This window comes from Puma concolor, chromosome D2 (assembly GCF_028749965.1).
Source record: "Puma concolor isolate L17-30 chromosome D2, mPumCon1.1.hap2, whole genome shotgun sequence".
In the NCBI taxonomy this organism is placed as follows: Eukaryota; Metazoa; Chordata; class Mammalia; order Carnivora; family Felidae; genus Puma; species Puma concolor.
In genome coordinates this window covers 53,813,724-53,831,996 of record NC_141677.1, presented here as the reverse complement: position 1 = coordinate 53,831,996, position 18,273 = coordinate 53,813,724, and the positions used below count along the sequence as shown (strand labels likewise).

Sequence of the window (18,273 nt, the reverse complement as noted above, 5' to 3'; positions counted from 1 at the left end):
GAATGGCTAACATTAAGAAGATGGACTATAACAAAGTGTTGGAGAGGATGTGGAGAAACTGCAACCCTCATAGATTGGCTGCTGGGGAAATTGAAAGTGGTACAGCCACTTTGGAAAACAGTTTCTTGGAAGAGTTAAAAATAAATTTACTGTGCAACGCAGAAATTAAACTGCTAGGTATCTACTTAAGAGGACTGAAAACACATCAACACAAAGACTTGTACACTAACGTTCATAGCAGCTTTACTGGAAATAATCCAAATGTCCACTGGCTGGTGAATGGATAAACAAAATGTGTTGTTATCCACTTAATGGAATACTATTCAGCAGTAGAAAGACTCTATTGACACACGCTACAACACAGATAAAGCCCAAATGTTATGGCAAGTGAAAGAAGCCAGATACAAAAGACCAAATATTGTATGATTCCATTTAGAAAAATGTCTGGAAAGAGCAAATCTATAGACAAAAAGTAGATCAGTGGTTGACTGTTTGCAAAGGGGCAAAGGGGAACTTTATAGTGATAGAAATTTCCTAAAACTAGATTGTAGTGATGTTGCACAACTCTATAAGTGTACTAAAAATCACCGAATTGTAAGCTTACAATGGAGGAGTACTATGGAAAATTATACCCCAATATCTGGTAATTATATCACATTAATGTATGGTGATTATACCCTAAAGCTATAAATAAATAAATTTCATAAATGTACATAATTGCAAATTTTGCTGACTTGATAGAGGTGGAAAAGTCAATATATTAGCATTGGAAAAAACATATTAGGTAGTTCATTAAAATCATTAGATGAAAAGCCTTACCATAGGCAATTTAACAAATCTTTTAACAATCATCTATTTCAAGTCCTTATTTTCACATTTGCCAAATAAGATTACATTACTCCACAAAAATCACAATTACCTTAATAAGAGCTCTTTTGGTGAGTTTCTGGTTAACTTCAGGCTTATTTAGTATGTTCTTTGCTCTATGAGCATATTCCAATGTACTCAGAGTTTCCTGTGAAGAAAAGAAAGTACCAACTACTAAAGATATTATGAGAATAATGTAGTTCTGTTATCTAAAATGTACTATAACTTACAAGAAATAATTTACGGGTATATCTAATCTAAACATCTATCCACTAGAACCACTATACCCAATCTTTACAAAGAAGTTGTTCAAAACATCTTTTTTCCCCTTTTTTCCAATTTTCAGGGTCTTCAACTTTAAAATAATTTGACCTAATAATTTTTTTTATTTTTTTTCTAATGTTTATTTATTTTTGAGAGAGACAGAGTGTGAGCAGGAGAGGGACAGAGAGAGAGGGAGACACAGAATCTGAAGCAGGTCCCAGGCTTTGAGCTGTCAGCACAGAACCCAATGCGGGGCTTGAACTCACAAACTGTGAGATCATGACCTGAGCTGAAGTTGGATGCTTAACTGACAGAGCCACCCAGGCACCCCTGACCTATTCATTTTTTATGTTAGTTTTCACACTCAATGAATTCCATCATCTGATGAATAAACAAAATGTCCTACATCCATACAATGGAATATTACTCATCTACAAAAAGGAATGAAGCATTGATACATGCTACCCACATGGATGAACACTGAAAACATTATGCTAAGTATAAGAAGCCAGTCACAAAAGAAAACTTAATGCATGATTCCTAAATGGAATGAAATGTCCAGACTAGGCAAATCTATAGATTAAAAAAGTAGGTTAGTACTGAGGTAGGGCTGGGAGTGAGAGCAAATGGGAAGTGATTACTAATGGATTACAAAGATTCTTTCTGGGATAATAAAAATGTTCTAAAATTGGAATGTGGTGATGACTGCAGGGTTCCGCAAACATATTAAAGTCACTGAACTATATACTTTTAATGAGTGAATTGTATGGTATGTGAATTTTATCTCAGTAAAGAGGTTTATTTTTAAATGAAAAGGGAGGGGCACCTGGATGGCTCAGTCAGCTGAGTGTCTGACTTCCGCTCAGGTCATGATCTCACAGTTTGTGGGTTCAAGCACTGCATCGGGCTCTCTGCCATCATCGCAGAGCCTGCTTCAGATCCTCTGTCTCCTCTCTCTGTGCCCTCTTTCTCAAAAGTAAATCAATATTAAGATAAATAAATTAAAAATAAATAAAATGAAAGGGGAGTTAGAGACCTCTATAAGCTTTTCTAACTCCATTCAAAGGAAGTGGCCACAATATAAAATAAGAGATTTCACCATCTTTGTTGCTTCTCTTGGTTTTACCACCTATTCCCAGACACCCAACCCCATCTTTGCTGCCCTCTTAAGTAGCTTCTACAACACTAGCATTCACTTAACCCACTTTTAAGTCCTCAATTCAATCTCCATATCCCATGTAACCCATCTACTGCTAATGACCATAGCAATTTCTTTGAAGACTGTGTGAGAAAAGCCATTAAGCAATTGTTTTCTTTTTTAAGATTAAAAACTCTGCCAGGAGGGGTACCTGGGTGGCTGAGTCAGTTAAGTGTCCGACTTTGGCTTAGGTCATGATCTCGCAGTTCGTGAGTTTGAGCCCTGTGTTGGGCTCTGTGCTGACAGTTCAGAGCCTAGAGCCTGCTTCAGATTGTGTGTCTCCCTTTCTCTCTGCCCCTCCCCTCCATGTGATCTGTCTCTCTATCTCTCAAAAATAAATAAACATTAAAAAAAAAATTAAAAAAAAAAGAAACTATGCCAGAAAAGAGGAAGACAGTTTTTTCAGTGGCATCCTCCTCTATGTGCACATATGTGATACCCAGATTCTTTTTACTTTCGCATAGAATGAATGAAGCCAATTAATGAACTTTTAAACTATGTGATAGCTAAATAAGAATTACACTTACTACACTTACAGATACCTTTCAAAGGGCTTACCTCAAGATTGAGGGATGCAGGAGAAATCGTTGCAATTATAGATGTTCTTGTACGCCCCCCAAGGGAATCCTGGAGGATTCTAGTTAATTTAGATTCTCGATAAGGAACATGAGGTGTTCTTTCTACAAGAGCAGTAATAACCCTTCCCAAAGTCAACAGGGACTGATTGATATTTCCAGCTTCCCGAGCTCTCTTGTCAACTGCTCCAGAACGGCCAATGTTCTCACTTCCCGCAAGATCAACCTTGAATTTCAAAAATAAAAGTTGTCAGTTCCACTGGATTTGGACACAAAGACTTTCATTCTTATATATATTAAATAGCCAACAAAATATTTTTTCTATAATTAACAACCCACTACAAAACTAATAACCTAGTGACTACAAATATATTATCTAGAAATATAAAATTTCAAGCTGCTCTATGAGGTAGTCAAAAATGAAACAGTTCAAAAAAACTACCATATGATCCAGCAATGCCATTACTATGTATATTATCCAAAGGAAATGAAATCAGTATCTCAAAGAGATATCTGCACTCCCATGTTCAATGCATTATTCACAATAGTCAAGATATGAAAATAATCAGTGTCCATTGATGAATGGAGAAGATATGGTGTACATATATATATACACACACACAATGGAATATATTATTCAGTCATGAGAAAGACTGTGCAACAACATGTGCAACATGTGCAACAACATGGATTAACCTAGAGAACATAATACAAAGTGAAATAAGCCAGGGAAGGACAAAGACTGCATGATCGTATTTATATGTAGAATCCGGGAGAAAAAAAAGAAAGTTCACTGAAACAGAGAGTAGAATGATGGTTACCAGAGCAAGAAAGTGGGGGAGAAGGAGATGCTGGTCAAAGGGTACAAGCCTTAAGTCATAAGATGAATTCAAGTTCTGGGGATATGATGTACACTACGATGACTACAGTTAATAACATTATACTAGGGCACCTGGGTGGCTCAGTCAGTTAGGCATCCGACTTTGGCTAACGTCATGATCTCCCAGTTCTTGAGTTCGAGCCCCACATTAGGCTCTGTGCAGACAGCTCAGAGCCTGGAGCCTGCTTTGGATTCTGTGTCTCTCTCTCTCTCTGCCCTCCCCCACTTGCACTCCCTCTCTCTCAAAAATAAATAAACATTAAAATACAATTTAAATATAATAATAATACTATACTGAAATTTACTGAGAGTAGACCTAAGCATTCTCACCACCAAAAAAAAAAAAAAAAGTATGTGAGGTGAAGGATATGATAACCTGATTATGGTAATCATTTCACAAAGCATACATATATAAAATCATCACATTGTATACTTAAATATATAATCTTATTTGTCAATTATTCCTCAACAAAGCTGGAGAAAAAAAAAGAAAAGAAAGAAACAGCAGTGTTATTAAGGTAGATGCTTACCAAGTTCAACTTTCCAATTTTAACAAGCTCCTCTCCATCAATTGTAGTTTCTTTCATATGTATCGTAACAGAGAAAACTGAGTGGGAACGACTAGAAAACAAGATCAGGTTACCCAATCGTTATAATGTAAAATATTATTTGCTTTCTATAAAATACTGAAAACAGCAAAGAAAGACCAAAATCCACAAGATAGAGAAAGATAGTATCAGACAGGAGACATTAATAAGGTTTTGGAAGATGGAGAGGAGGGAGATAAAACAATGCTTCGGTTTTTGCCTTCTTGTACCTGCTGTCTGCAGAGGAGACGCCAATAAGAGACTACCTGTAAACACCCTAATAGACTCGGGAACTAGAATCCTCAGAGCTGGATATGGAGTAGGATTGAGATATTTGCCTGGGACGTCAGAGGAAAAGGCTTGCAATTAATCTTCCTATTTATAAGAACGTCTTGAAATATGTCATTACCATAAATTCAAACACCACCACACAAGCCATAGATTACTTGCTTTAAATTACTTGCCTGTTGTAAAAATACATTGCTCTGCTTTGAGACTGCCATCAGAAATAGTTAACACCCTCTCTTGAGAAGCAGAAATGGTAAATAGCAGTGATTACCAAAACACTACAAGATAATCATCAGTAGACCATAAACTGTTCCAATGTCTATCTTATGCTATGTACTCACATTCAGCTTATATCTGAAGGATACTAAAGTTATATAGACAACCTAGACATCTTTCCTTCTTGTATCAACGCCACTTGGTGAACATCATTATGTTTGTTTATGTCACTGATGGGTGGTAGGGAATATAGTAATTTTCAATTTTCTTATTTGTACTTTGCATGCTACTTGGAAAATTTTTAAGTATCATATTTTATTATTTAAAATTACAGAAAAGGGGAAGGACATGGAAAAAATATAAGCAAACTATAGATCTGAATTACAATATACATTTCACATTTTTCTACTATTATTTACCCATTCCTAATCCAAGAGTATGGAATTGATGCAATTAAGCATAGAAGTCAACTCTGATTCTAGAAAACTGAATTGTTTTCCTTCACTTTACCACATACATTCATAAAGAGATTTTTACTCCAGTCTACATACATAAAAAGGAGTCCTAAATTACACAAATTTATGAAAAATAGGAATTTATTTCAAAGAAAGGTATTTAGAGAAAAGAAATATTACCTAGTCTTAAACCCATTCCTCCAAATTCTATATAATTTTTTTAAATGGAAAGTTGTTATAGGAAAACTTAATTAAAATTATAAAATCAGGGACACCTGGCTGGCTCAGTCAGTAGAGCATGTGACTCTTGATCTTGGGGCTATAAGTTCGAGCCCCATGTGTGGTATAGAGATTACTTAAACATTTTTTTTTCTTTTTTTCTTGAGAGACAGTGCATGCGCGAGGAGGGCTGAAACTCGAACCATGAGATCGTGACCTGAGCCAAAGACAAAAACTCAACCAACTGCTCCACCCAGGCACCCCTAATACATACATTTTTGTAAGAGTTGTAGAAATTTCTAATTACAAGGGGAGCAAAGAAATAAGAGATCTAGTTGTTTTTTTTTTTTTAAGTTTTATTTATTTAAGTAATCTTTATACCCAATGTGGGGTTCGAACTCATGACTCTAAGATCAAGCACAGCACATTCTCCTGACTAAGCCAGCCAAGTGCCCTGAGATCTAGTTCTAATAATCATTTTGTAGGTCAGGGAAAGTGATAGTCAGATAAGTTCACTTATTTACCTGAAGTCACATGTTTGGTTAACTGCAGAACTAGACCTAAACACAAATATCTAACTCCCAATCCATAGCTCCTGTAATTACACTCTGATGCTTCCTTCAAAGACCAGCAGAAAAAGAAATCACCTGACTCAGTAAACTGCTTTTCTAGAATTTGGGATTTATCCTATAAGGGGTGCTATCAATATGCCCCTTTGTACCCCCAGAAAGCCAGCGTTAGTGACCACATGTTCCTACGTTAAAATGAAGTCATCTGAAAAAAGTTTAAATCATGTTGCACAATCTAAATATATATAATTTTTATCAATTATACTGCAATAAAGCTGGGGGAAAATTAAATGAAATTATCTTTCTTCTAATCCTTATTTAAACCAAGTGCTTTCATGGGGCACTTGGGTGGCTCAGCCAGGTAAGCATCCAACTTCAACTCAGGTCATGAGCTCATGGTTTGTGAGTTCAAGCCCCACGTCAGGCTCTGTTCTGACAGCTCAGAGCCTGGAGCCTGCTTCAGGCTCTGTGTCTCCCTCTCTCTCTGCCCCTCCCCTGGCTCATGCTCTTTCTCTCTCTCTCAAGAATAAAGAAACATTTAAAAATCACAAACAAACAAACAACAAAAAAAGCAGGTGCTTTCAAACTTTGTTCTAGGTATCCATTGGGGCCCCAGAAAAGTGCTCAGGGAAAACCTTCATGAGGCTAAGGAGGTAAGCCTCTAAGCATCCCACCCCCACATCAACTACAGGAGCCATATTATCAGCAGTTAATCAAGGCTCCCATGTATGATTTCATTCGAGAAAAAATAATCTAAAAAGTTTAAAACTTCTGCTCTAATATCAACTTCTCTTTGTTCTCCTTTCAACATTCTTCCAATATTGGTGTTCCCCTATAAATCTCAAGTCAATTACTAAAGCATGAAATCTAGCATATAATCTAGCTGTGTGACTCACATACCATGACTGACCCCAATTTGACTTCCCCCATGAAAAAGAAAACGGAGCACTGGGGGGAAGACAATGGTTTTCTTACCTAGAATATGCATTCATCAAAGTTGCTGCAGTTGTCCTTTTTGCTGCCCCCTTCTCCAAAATTTGATAGACTTCATCCTTGTTGTGCACTGTAATTTCTTCTAAACCTTTGATTATCACCCCCCTCTGACCAAAAATGAAAAGAGCATCCATCAGATTGGTAAAATATATATATATATTCTGGCTTCTCAAAGCATCACACATTAAAATCTGGATACATTCCATTCTCAAAGACTGAGTTACCTTGTTACGGGGATCATCAAACATCTGTAGTCTCTCAGAAACATCAGAAGATGGATTAAGGAGATCAAAAAGTTCTTCATTATAGATTTCCAACAGAGACACTTTGACTGAAAATTCAGTACCATTATCAGTAAGTTTCTCAAAAATTTGATGCAGAGTACGTGGAATTATACCAGCCAAGGGATCCTGAAACCATAATATTAATAAGGATTAAAATAAGGGAAGAATGCCATCCATTTACTATGGCGGTTAAAACACATATGGTAAGGGCCTCCTTCATGATATATTTAAACACAAATATGCTAAAACCAGTTTATTTATTTATATTTTTTATGTCAATCCCTTTCATCAAATTTTATTTTAATTTTTTTTTTTTCAACGTTTATTTATTTTTGGGACAGAGAGAGACAGAGCATGAACGGGGGAGGGGCAGAGAGAGAGGGAGACACAGAATCGGAAACAGGCTCCAGGCTCTGAGCCATCAGCCCAGAGCCTGACGTGGGGCTCGAACTCACGGACCGCGAGATCGTGACCTGGCTGAAGTCGGACGCTTAACCGACTGCGCCACCCAGGCGCCCCTCATCAAATTTTATTATAAATTGTTCATTAGTTGTATAATCTAAATTCCACTAAAACAAGTTTAAAAAAGAAACGAACTGAGTATTAGAGAAACAAAGTCATTTATAAGAATTTATTCAACAGTAACTATTCTTCTTCATACCTTCCACAAATCTGTCCTACCTATCAGCCAGTTCATGCCATAGAAACCAACCAAACTAAGCTACTTATAAAACCAAGTTTAGTAATTCTAACTTTTCTCATGAGAACATAATACTACCATCTTAACAGAAAAGTGGCCCATGTAACAGTGTATTCCCTAACTCTAACATAAACACGTTTTTAAAATATTTAAGCATCTTTTATAAAACTGTTATGAATCTCTAAATTTTGAAACTGTACTTTAAGCCTATTCCTTATTTCCTATGGTTACAATTCCATAACTTCATTATCCATGCTCCAAGTTAATGCCTCAACAGTGTAACCACTAGAAAAAAGGATCAACCTAAATGTTAATAATTTGGAAACTTAACTTAGTCATTAAACGCACTTAAACAAGGGCGCCTGGGTGGTTTAGTCGGTTAAGCGTCCAACTTCAGCTTAGGTCATGATCTCACGGTTTGTGAGTTCAAGGCCCATGTTGGGTCCTCTGCTGTCAGCATGGAGCCTGCTTTGGATCCTCTGTCCCTCTCTCCCTCTGCCCCTCCCCTGCTCTCTCGCTCTCTCTCAAAAATAAGTAAACATTAAAAAAAAACCTCACTTAAACACACTTGATGGATATCTTTGTGAAATGTACTATGTGCTTTTTACAGTATCCAAGAATACAGTGATCTTAATTTCTTGAACACTCAAGGTCATCATTGTTAAAGTACCATGCTGCCCCTTGCTATGCTATCTTGATGAGACTCATTCCCACACTGCAAAGTCTTCCCTTGCAAGCCCTACTCACATGCCGCTTTTCCACAATATTCTTTTTTTATTTAAAAAAATTTTTTCTTTAATGTTTATTTAGTTTTGAGAGAGGGACACAACACGAGCAGGGGAAGGGCAGAGAGAGAGGGAATCACAGAATCCAAAGCAGGATCCAGGCTTTGAGCTGTCAGCACAGAGCCTGATGCAGGGCTTGAACTCACAAGCTGTGAGATGATGACCTAAGCTGAAGTTGGATGCTCAACCAACTGAGCCACCCAGGCGCCCCTCCACAATATTCTGCTCCAACTATTCTGTCTTGTCACTTAACTGTGCCATATGTATTGATTCTTTCTCTCCCAATGAGACTATGTTTCTTAAACAAGAACCATACCATATAGTTTATCCTACATTCATGTTTGACATGGTACGCTGATCTTCTCTATTTCAAGAAAGAGGTCTTCACTCATGTTATATTAAGTTATATTTCAGCCATTTTAGAGATAGAAACCTGGTATAAACAGTAAATACCTCCTCCCAAGTGTACTCTTCATTAGGTGACCTCTCACCTTCCATTGTAAAGGTTTTTCCAGTGCCAGTTTGGCCGTATCTGTCAAAATTTTTAAAAGTGTTAAAAAAAAAACACAAAAAACAAATACATGCATCTAAACTTTTTCATCAATTTGAAAAATAGTGTTTCACTCACGCAAAAATAGTGCAATTGTAACCCATAATAACTTCATCCAGAATTGGACAAACAACACTTCGGTAAACATCAATTTGTTTAGTAGACGCTCCAAAAACCTATCCCCAAAAAAAAAAAAAAAAAAAAAAAAATCAGAGCAATCTTCAGGGAAAAAAATATGTCAAAATTACTCACTTTAAGAATTTTGTTTTTAATAGATTAACTCATTCAGCCCACTAGAAACCATTTGACAGCTCAAAGAGTAACTGAAACTTGGAATTGACACTAGAACCTAGAGGAAATAGTATACGAAGATAATTTTACATTGTAAATACAGGAGTTACAGCATTTAAAGAAGTAGGTACCATATCAAAAGTATATGTTTTCCTTGAGCTCTTGTCGGCCAATCCTCCAGTTCGTACACTAACTTCTTTTCGTACGTGATCACATTCCACTACAGAATGGGCGCTAGCTTTCCGCTCTGCCAAATTAAATGGTCTATAAAAAGAAATATACAAAGTTACTGAAAAAACTCTTAGTTTTCAGGTTACAAATGACATTGTCATTAATACCTTAGACAACAACAAAGTGAAGTTTTTTTTTGTTTTTTGTTTTATTTTTTTTTAACGTTTTATTTATTTTTGAGACAGGGAGAGACAGAGCATGAACAGGGGAGGGTCAGAGAGAGGGAGACACAGAATCTGAAACAGGCTCCAGGCTCTGAGCTGTCAGCACAGAGCCCGACGCGGGGCTTGAACTCACGGACCGCGAGATCATGACCTGAGCTGAAGTCGGCCGCCTAACTGACTGAGCCACCCAGGCGCCCCCAAATTGAAGTTTTCTGACTACACTGTTGGTAACAGGGATTACATGGGATACTACTGAATGATACTGCTAAAGCAGACGGCAGAATTTTAAGTCTTAACCCCCAGAAATAAAAAATCGTTTTTTTTAATTTTCAAAGTTATGTAAAACATTATAATCCTGACAGTTTTTGGAGTAGATGCTAACAGAATTAACTTGTAAAAAATGCCAAACTTATTTTTTAGAATTGTATTTCTACTATTCTTAGAATCTGAGAAAGTTAGGTTATAATGTAGTAGAGAGATTTGTGTTCAAATTACTAACCACATTTGTGTTTGAAATACTAACCTGAGAGTGAACAACTGGCATAAGATAAAAAGTAGATAAAAATAATGACTGGGGTGCCTGGGTGGCTCAGTCAGTTAAGCATCCGACTTCGGCTCAGGTCATGATCTCGGGGTATATAAGTTTGAACCCCATGTTGGGCTCTGTGTTGACAGCTCAAAGCCTGGAGCCTGCTTCAGATTCTGTGCCTCCCTCTCTCTCTGCCCCTCCCCTGCTCACGATCTGTCTCTCTCTGTCTCTCAATGATAAAAAACATTAAAAATTTTAAAAAATATAATAATGACTAATACATTGAGTAGTTACTATGTGCCAGGTACTCACTATTCTGTCTTTTTTTAATGTTTATTTTTGAGAGAGAGAGAGAGAGAGAGAGAGAGCATGAGCAGGGGAGGGGCAGAGATGCTTAAGTCAGATGCTTAACCAACAGAGCCACCCAGTTGCCTTGGTACTCACTATTCTAAATGCTTCACATGTGTTAACTCAGTTTGTCCTCACAACACTGTGAGGTCAAGGGGGGAATAGTAACAAAACAAATGGTTATAAAAGAGGTAATGTTTAGAAAGAATATGTAAAGGGTGCTGTCGGAACACAAAGCAAAAATTTAGTGTCTTGATTGGGACAGGGAGGGGTAGGGGAATCATACATAAGTGATAGGAAAGACGCCCAGAGGAAGAAACGTAAGTGAAATTCCTCCTTGGGCTTTCAATAGAGTAAGGATTCTTTTTTTTTTTTTTACATTATTATTATTTTTTTTTTAATTTAAATCCAAATTAGTTAGCATGTAGCGCAACAATGATTTCAGGTGTAGATTCCTTAATGCCCTTTACCCATTGACCCCATCCCCCGTCCCACAACCCCTCCAGTAACCCTCTGTTTGTTCTCCATATTTAAGAGTCTCTTATGTTTTGTCCCCTGTTTTTTTTTTTTTAAAGCTTATTTATTTTGACAGAGAGAGAGAGAGAGAGAGAGAGCGCGCGCACACGCGCGCATGAGTGGGGGAGGGGCAGAGAGAGGGAGACAGAATCTGAAGCAGGCTCCAGGCTTTGAGTTGTCAGCACAGAGCCCGATGCTGGGCTCGAACTCACGGACCGCAAGATCATGACCTGAGCCAAAGTGGGATGCTCAACCGACGGAGCTACCCAGGTGCCCCTGTCCCCCTCCCTCTTTTTATATTATTTTTGCTTCCCTTCCCTTATGGTCACCTGTTCTGTGTCTTAAAGTCCTCATATGAGTGACGTCATATATTTGCCTTTCTCTGACTAATTTCACTTAGTATAATACCCTCTAGTTCCATCCACGTACTTGCAAATGGCAAGATTTCATTCTTTTTGATTGCTGAGTAATACTCCACTGTATGTATGTATGTATGTATGTATGTATGTATGTGTATATATATATATATATATATATATATATATATACCACATCTTCTTTATTCATTTAGAGTAAGGATTCTTGATCTTGATTTGTATACAGTGTATACAAATTTCCCATTTGAAAAATGGGGCTGAGTAATAGTACCAAACTCACTGCACAGGAAAATAAATCCTGTTTAGTTTACCATTTCCCAGTGGCTACCACAATGCTTGGTACATAGCCGGCATTCTAATATCTGTTAAACTACACAGCTTAATAAATGTCACCCTAAGGGGAATAATGGAAGAGCTGAAAAGAACCATAATACATACAGAGGCATCCATCAGATATTTATATACTTAACACACATCTGGACCAAAGAGATGTACTCTTAACCTGAGTTCATTTTTCCCATTCAGTATCACATATTATGAAAGGAAATGCCAAATAGGAAATTATCTTTCCCTTCATCACTAGACAAACTATGTTGCTATTTATTTTAAAAAGGGTATCTCAACACCCTTTGGCATGCCCCATCCCTAGCATTTTTTGATGGTCATAAGATCAAATTTGTGATCCTGAGAAATTTAACTCAGCAACTCCCAGATAATATATAGTGATGCTATCAACTGTCAAATGTAATGAAACCTACACAATGCACATAACCCATGGCCTGCAGGATTATTAACAGTTCAACAAAACTTGGTCAAAACCAACTTTCTGGTAGGCCAAGAGTATCAACTAGAATGAATTGCTCTCATGTGGTTAAAGCTCTTTCAATGTCTACCATTCCTAGCATCTCTCAACTAATTTCTTTGCCTGGATGTGTAATTAAGTTAACCAAATGAATACCATTGAGATGTCACAACTGAGCAGTAGATATTCACACATATCACACATTCCTAAAAGTTATCAAAACTCCGAGCAGCTTTAGGGACTATTTGTACTATGATAAATAGTACTGCCAAGCCACCATATTCCTAACCAAACCTCTCTAACTAGAAATTGCTAGGTTCCTGCTGGTGATGCTAACAAACCCATCGATTTCTTGGCCTCACTACAGTTATATTACATTTATTCGTTCATTCCATAAATATTTATCAACTACTTACTATATGATAAAACTGAGGATAGAGAAGTGAACAAAACCAAGTTTCAAAAAAGCCCAAAACACTCAAGTTCTTATTCTCAGGGAGCTTTTATCTTAGTGTTATACATAGATAATTTAGATACTGATAAATTAGAAATGAAAAATAAATAAACCAGACTAAATGGGATTGGAAGTGATGATGGGGGGAAATAGGCAGTTGCTATTACTATTTTCGGATGGTCAGGGAAGGCTTCTCTGATATTTAATGATACTTAAGCAGAATCTAGAAAGTGAGGGAGTCTTACAGCTATTTTGATGGGAAAGCTTTCTAGGCAGAGTGAAATTGCAAAGTCCCTGAGGTAGAGCTTGGTGGATAGATGTTATTTTAAAAATGTAGAGGTGGGGGGCACCTGGGTGGCTCAGTTGGTTGAGTATGTGACTTTTGATTTTGACTTAGGTCATGATCTCCCGGTTTGTGGGATGAGTCCCATGTCGGGCTCCACACTGATAGGGTGGAGCCTGCTTGGGATTCTCTCTTTCTCCCTCTCTCTCTGCCCCTCCCCTGCTTGTGCATGCTCTCACTCTCTCTCTCTCAAGATAAATAAACTTTAAAAAAAAAACATATTTATATACTTTTATATATATGAATGATTCATATGGGTTCAGATCTAAATTACTAAAGCACTTGTCTAGATTAAAATGCAAGACTGACTTAAACCGTAAAACCTTTATATGACAGTCTTTTTTTTTTTTTTTTTTTTTTTTAAGTTTATTTTGAGAGAGACGAGAGTGTGAGCCGGGGGAGAGGCAGAGAGAGATGGGGAGAGAGAGGATGCCAAGCAGGCTCCTCGCTGTCAGTGCAGAGCCCACCTTGGAGGCTCAATCCCATGACTGTGAGATCATGACCTCAGCCAATATTGAGTCAGACGCTTAACTGATTGAGCCACCCGGGGCCCCTCTATTATGTTCTTAATAGAATTTATGCTAACCTGTACACTTATACAAGGGGAAAGAATGTTTTGCATGTGTGTTGTGTGTCTTTGTGTATACATATATCAAAGCCTATTTCCTTATTAAAATTTCTCTATATATGAACCATCAGTTCCTCAACTCCAGAAATTATAGCTTTCTCTTGAGCTGTGTATAGGTAGACTAAAAAATTTTCTTCCTGAAGTTATAATACAAGTAAAGAACATCACTGGGGAGCCTGGGTGGCTCAGTGGGTTAAGTGTCTGAATTCGTTTGGCTCAGGTTAGTTCAAGCCCCCACATTGGGCTCTCTGCTGTCAGCACAGAGCCTGCTTGGAATCCTCTGTCCCCTCTCTCTACCCCTCCCCCCTTACACAAGAGCACATGCACATGTGAGCCCTCTCTCAAAAATAAACATTAAAAATTTTTTTAAAAGCAAGTAAAGATCATAAAAGGTTATATTCATTGTAATAAAGTAATAAGCCACCTCTTGAAATCTCGCTGACCTCTTAGGTTACAATAAACTGTGCCAATTAAAAATGTAAAACTGAAAAACAAAACAAAACAAAAAATCAGGGAAGAATATGTGACCAGAGACTACATGTGGTTTGCAAAGCCTAAAATATTCACTATCTGAGCCCTTTACAGAAAAGGTTTAACAACGACAAGGGCCTCGTAAATTGTTTACTAAAGCTTAAGGACATATCTGCACTAGGAAAGATATTTGAAAAAGAAAGCATGAAAAGAAAAACATCCTCATACAAAAATTATTGTAAATAGTCACAACCAAAGCACTTTTCATTAGTGACAAAGTAAAAGAAACCTCTTTTTGGTAAGACTTGAAATGAATGGGGATAATAAATAATGTTTAATTCTTGGGACTGAGGAAGGGGGCTGGAAAGGGAAACAATGGGGCTCAAACTGTAATGATTGGTCTGTTTCTAATATGGGTGATGGATACACAGATGTTTGTTACTTTATTCTTCATAACTTTTATAGGTCTGACATATTTTGTAACTAACAATAAAAAAGAAAATTAAAGAAAATAAAGCCACGCAGAGAAAGCATTACTGTCGGGCCTTAATAAACGATCAACATAATCTAAAAACTTGCGTTTCTATTATGGGCTGTTAATTTTTTTTTTCAAATCTTCAAAACAAGTAACTATTAAGAGAAGCTCTCAAGTACAGCTGGTAATTGGCCGGACTTAAGGTTACCACCGAATTTCCTCTCTGACACCTAGTTTAGAAAGCCAGCTATTACGGTTGACTTCTACAATTCAAGTCACCAAAGCTGAGAAGGCAATAACTTAAGAAAGTTTGTTGCATACATTTAGAAAATCACCTTAAAAAAAAAGATTTAGAATACTTTTGGATTTACAGAAAAGTTGCTGACGGTAGAATTTTAAAAACAGCAACAAAAACAGACACACAAAACACACACATACAACAGTAAACTGTGGACGGCTTCTAAAAAGCTGAATAAATCAATCTCTAAGCAACAGTTTATATAACAAGCATGTTCTCTCTCTACTGGCTAATTTCAAAATTGGGAAGTTATTTGGAAATCAATCTGGGGAGAGTTGAACACCTCCACCCGCTCACCCTGAAAAAACTGTCTTCTTTGGTTTAGGGAAGACCAAGCTGCAGTACAATCAGAAAGCTATACTGGCTTAAGCTGTCTCCTTTTAAAAACAGAAACTCACTCTATAACAACCTTTAAATTTTAAATACAGTGGTGTTTCCTTATTTAGTAGGGATGAAGACAATAGCGCATCAAAAATAAAGAGAACAAGTGATCGGTTATGTTTTGAGAGATGATGGAGAGGCCGGTAATCTCAACATCAGGACCATCTGCAAAGTAGGTATACAGTCTTATTTCCAAACTGACAAACTACAAGAAGTGGAATATAAAAGTGACACCTAAATCTCTGCTGTCATTAGTTTTTTAAAAACAACATACTTTTCCATGAAGAACGGCGATCAAATTCTCCTGAATTGCAAATCAAACTATAACCTCCAATACGAATATCCTTTCTTCTGAAACAGACACTAATTTACTCCTCACAGCAATCTGGTGTCATTTTATGGAACAGCATTTAGAGGAACTATGAGACAGGCAGGTCTGCACCGCCCAGAAAATACGATCAAAATTCCACTCTCGGGACAGCACAGAAGAGAGCCCAGCAGCAAAGCCCGGCACTCCGAATCCTGCCGGGTTCGCCCTACCTGCATCTCACCACCACCTGGATGTTCTTCCCCTTTTCCTCTTTCTTCTTCGCGGAGGAATTCGGCTGGGACGCCATGACGATCACCGCGGGAAAGTCAAGACCTGGTCGCGTACTGGAGCGCCGTGGGGGCGCGGGAGGGTCCTGCGGGCCAGATGCCCACCTCCCCTGCCGGGTACTGGCGTGGCCCGGGGAACCCACGCAAGTAACTCGGCGTCCCCGCTCTCCACCAGGAGCTCTGACTCGCCGAGGCGTCTGTCCCGCACTAGCACTAGCGGGAGCCTCGGAAACAGCGATGTCGTCTCCGCCCGAAGCCTAGGAAACCAGGCAACGACTCGGCGCTCAATTTGAAAAAGGAGCCGAGACGCCGAACCAATAGCAGCGCGGGCGCGCAAGGCACCATGGGACGGGGAGTCGTCACCAGAGCCCCGCCCTTGGGGCGTGGCCCGCGGGAAAGTAAAAAGCTGGTCTGTCCGCGCCCTTCTGGAACTCGTGGTCCAGAGGGAGAGACACTCGAGTAAACAGTGTGACCCTTCAACGCGACCTTGCCCAAGTTACATAACGTCTCTATAAACCAAGATTTCCAAATCTTCATGGAAGCAATAGCGACCACCTTAGAAGGTAGTGTGAGAATTAATGAACTAGGGCGGGCAAATCCCTTAGACTAGAACATGTAGTATCAGGAAAGCTGGCCACGATTATAATTATTATTAGCGGATGGTAAGACAGTGCTGTGGAAGCACAGGGCAGAGGTCAAATGCGAGCCCTTTTCTCGGAGGCAGCGTCTAGAGTAGCCTTGAATAATTAGTAAGTGTTAAGAAATAAGGCTACATGGGTAGCCAAATGGCGATGAAAAGGGCGTTAAGTGTCATTTTCAGAACTCTGAATGTATCCTTTAACTGATGAGAAATGTCATTGTTAAGTGATTCCAAGCAAAAGGCAGTACGGTACTCGCCCTCTCAGACAACCCTTCCGGAAGGACTGACGCAGGCTCAGGGCGCGTTTCCCTCTACGTGGTGCCGCAGTCCGCGAGCGGCTCAAGGAGGCGCCCGCCGCGGTCAGCCTACAAATCCCAGCAGGCCGCGCTCGCTGGGCCCCGCCCCCGATCGGTAACCTGTGACTTTCGGTAGGCGTCCTACAAGCGTCCTTGCGGTGCTTGAGGAGACTCGACCGCTTCAGGTGTGGCATCCAGGCCCGGGAAAAACTGTCGTGGGCTTGTGCTATAGTCGGCTTAAGGAGCTGCGCTTGTGGGCCACACTTAGCCCACAGGAAACTGGGTATCGTTTTAGCTTTTTGAGTAAGGGCCAGATGGAAAACTCTCAGGCGCCTTTGTGTTCCTCCACTTATTAACCTCCTGCATTCCCCCAAGGAGACAATTGTATATACAGCTCGGATCTCTGGTCACCTTTATGCATAGCTCAGCATCTCAAAATGGACCTGCTGAAAACAGAACTCGTTATGCTCCTTAAAGCCACCCTAATCTTTCTCATCTGGACCCATGGCACTAACCAGATCTTTGATTCCTTCATATTCTACCTTGTCCAGTGGACTTCTGTTAGTTTTATCACCTCCGCCACCACTCCAGGCCAAGTCTCTTTTATCTCTAATCTGAACCACTGCCCTTTGACACGTCTCCCTACTTCTGAGGGAGTTGGTGAGATCAAGCCCCGCGTGGGGTTTTGCGCTGACACTGCAGAGCCTGCTTGGGATTCTATCTCTCCCTCTGTCTCTCTCTGACCACCACCACCCCCCCCCCCCCCACCATTGCATGCTGTCTCTCTCTCAAAATAAATAAATGTTTATATGTATATATATATATATATATATATATATATGTGTGTGTGTGTGTGTATATATATAATATGTATATATGTGTATATGTATATGCATATATGTAGGGGCTCGTGGGTGGCTCAGTCCACTAAGCATCCTACTTCAGCTCAGGTCATAATCTCATGGTTCATGATTTCAAGTCGTACATTCGGCGCTGTGCTGA

At 38.9% G+C, this 18,273-nt stretch overlaps 1 protein-coding gene across 1 annotated transcript in view; it reads right to left on the bottom strand.

Annotated features, from left to right (window-relative positions):
* KIF11 (kinesin family member 11) overlaps nucleotides 1-16,622 on the bottom strand; it is a 45,626-nt gene extending 29,004 nt beyond the window's left edge. Inside the window, exons 1-9 of the mRNA XM_025917997.2 lie at nucleotides 16,279-16,622; nucleotides 9,853-9,985; nucleotides 9,509-9,606; nucleotides 9,334-9,412; nucleotides 7,336-7,521; nucleotides 7,094-7,218; nucleotides 4,315-4,405; nucleotides 2,888-3,130; nucleotides 920-1,015 (exon numbers count right to left, since the gene is read on the bottom strand). Of these exons, the coding sequence (XP_025773782.1) occupies nucleotides 920-1,015; nucleotides 2,888-3,130; nucleotides 4,315-4,405; nucleotides 7,094-7,218; nucleotides 7,336-7,521; nucleotides 9,334-9,412; nucleotides 9,509-9,606; nucleotides 9,853-9,985; nucleotides 16,279-16,355 (1,128 nt within the window). The 5' untranslated portion in view covers nucleotides 16,356-16,622. The remainder of the gene's footprint in view (nucleotides 1-919; nucleotides 1,016-2,887; nucleotides 3,131-4,314; nucleotides 4,406-7,093; nucleotides 7,219-7,335; nucleotides 7,522-9,333; nucleotides 9,413-9,508; nucleotides 9,607-9,852; nucleotides 9,986-16,278) is intronic.
* Nucleotides 16,623-18,273: the final 1,651 nt, after the last annotated feature.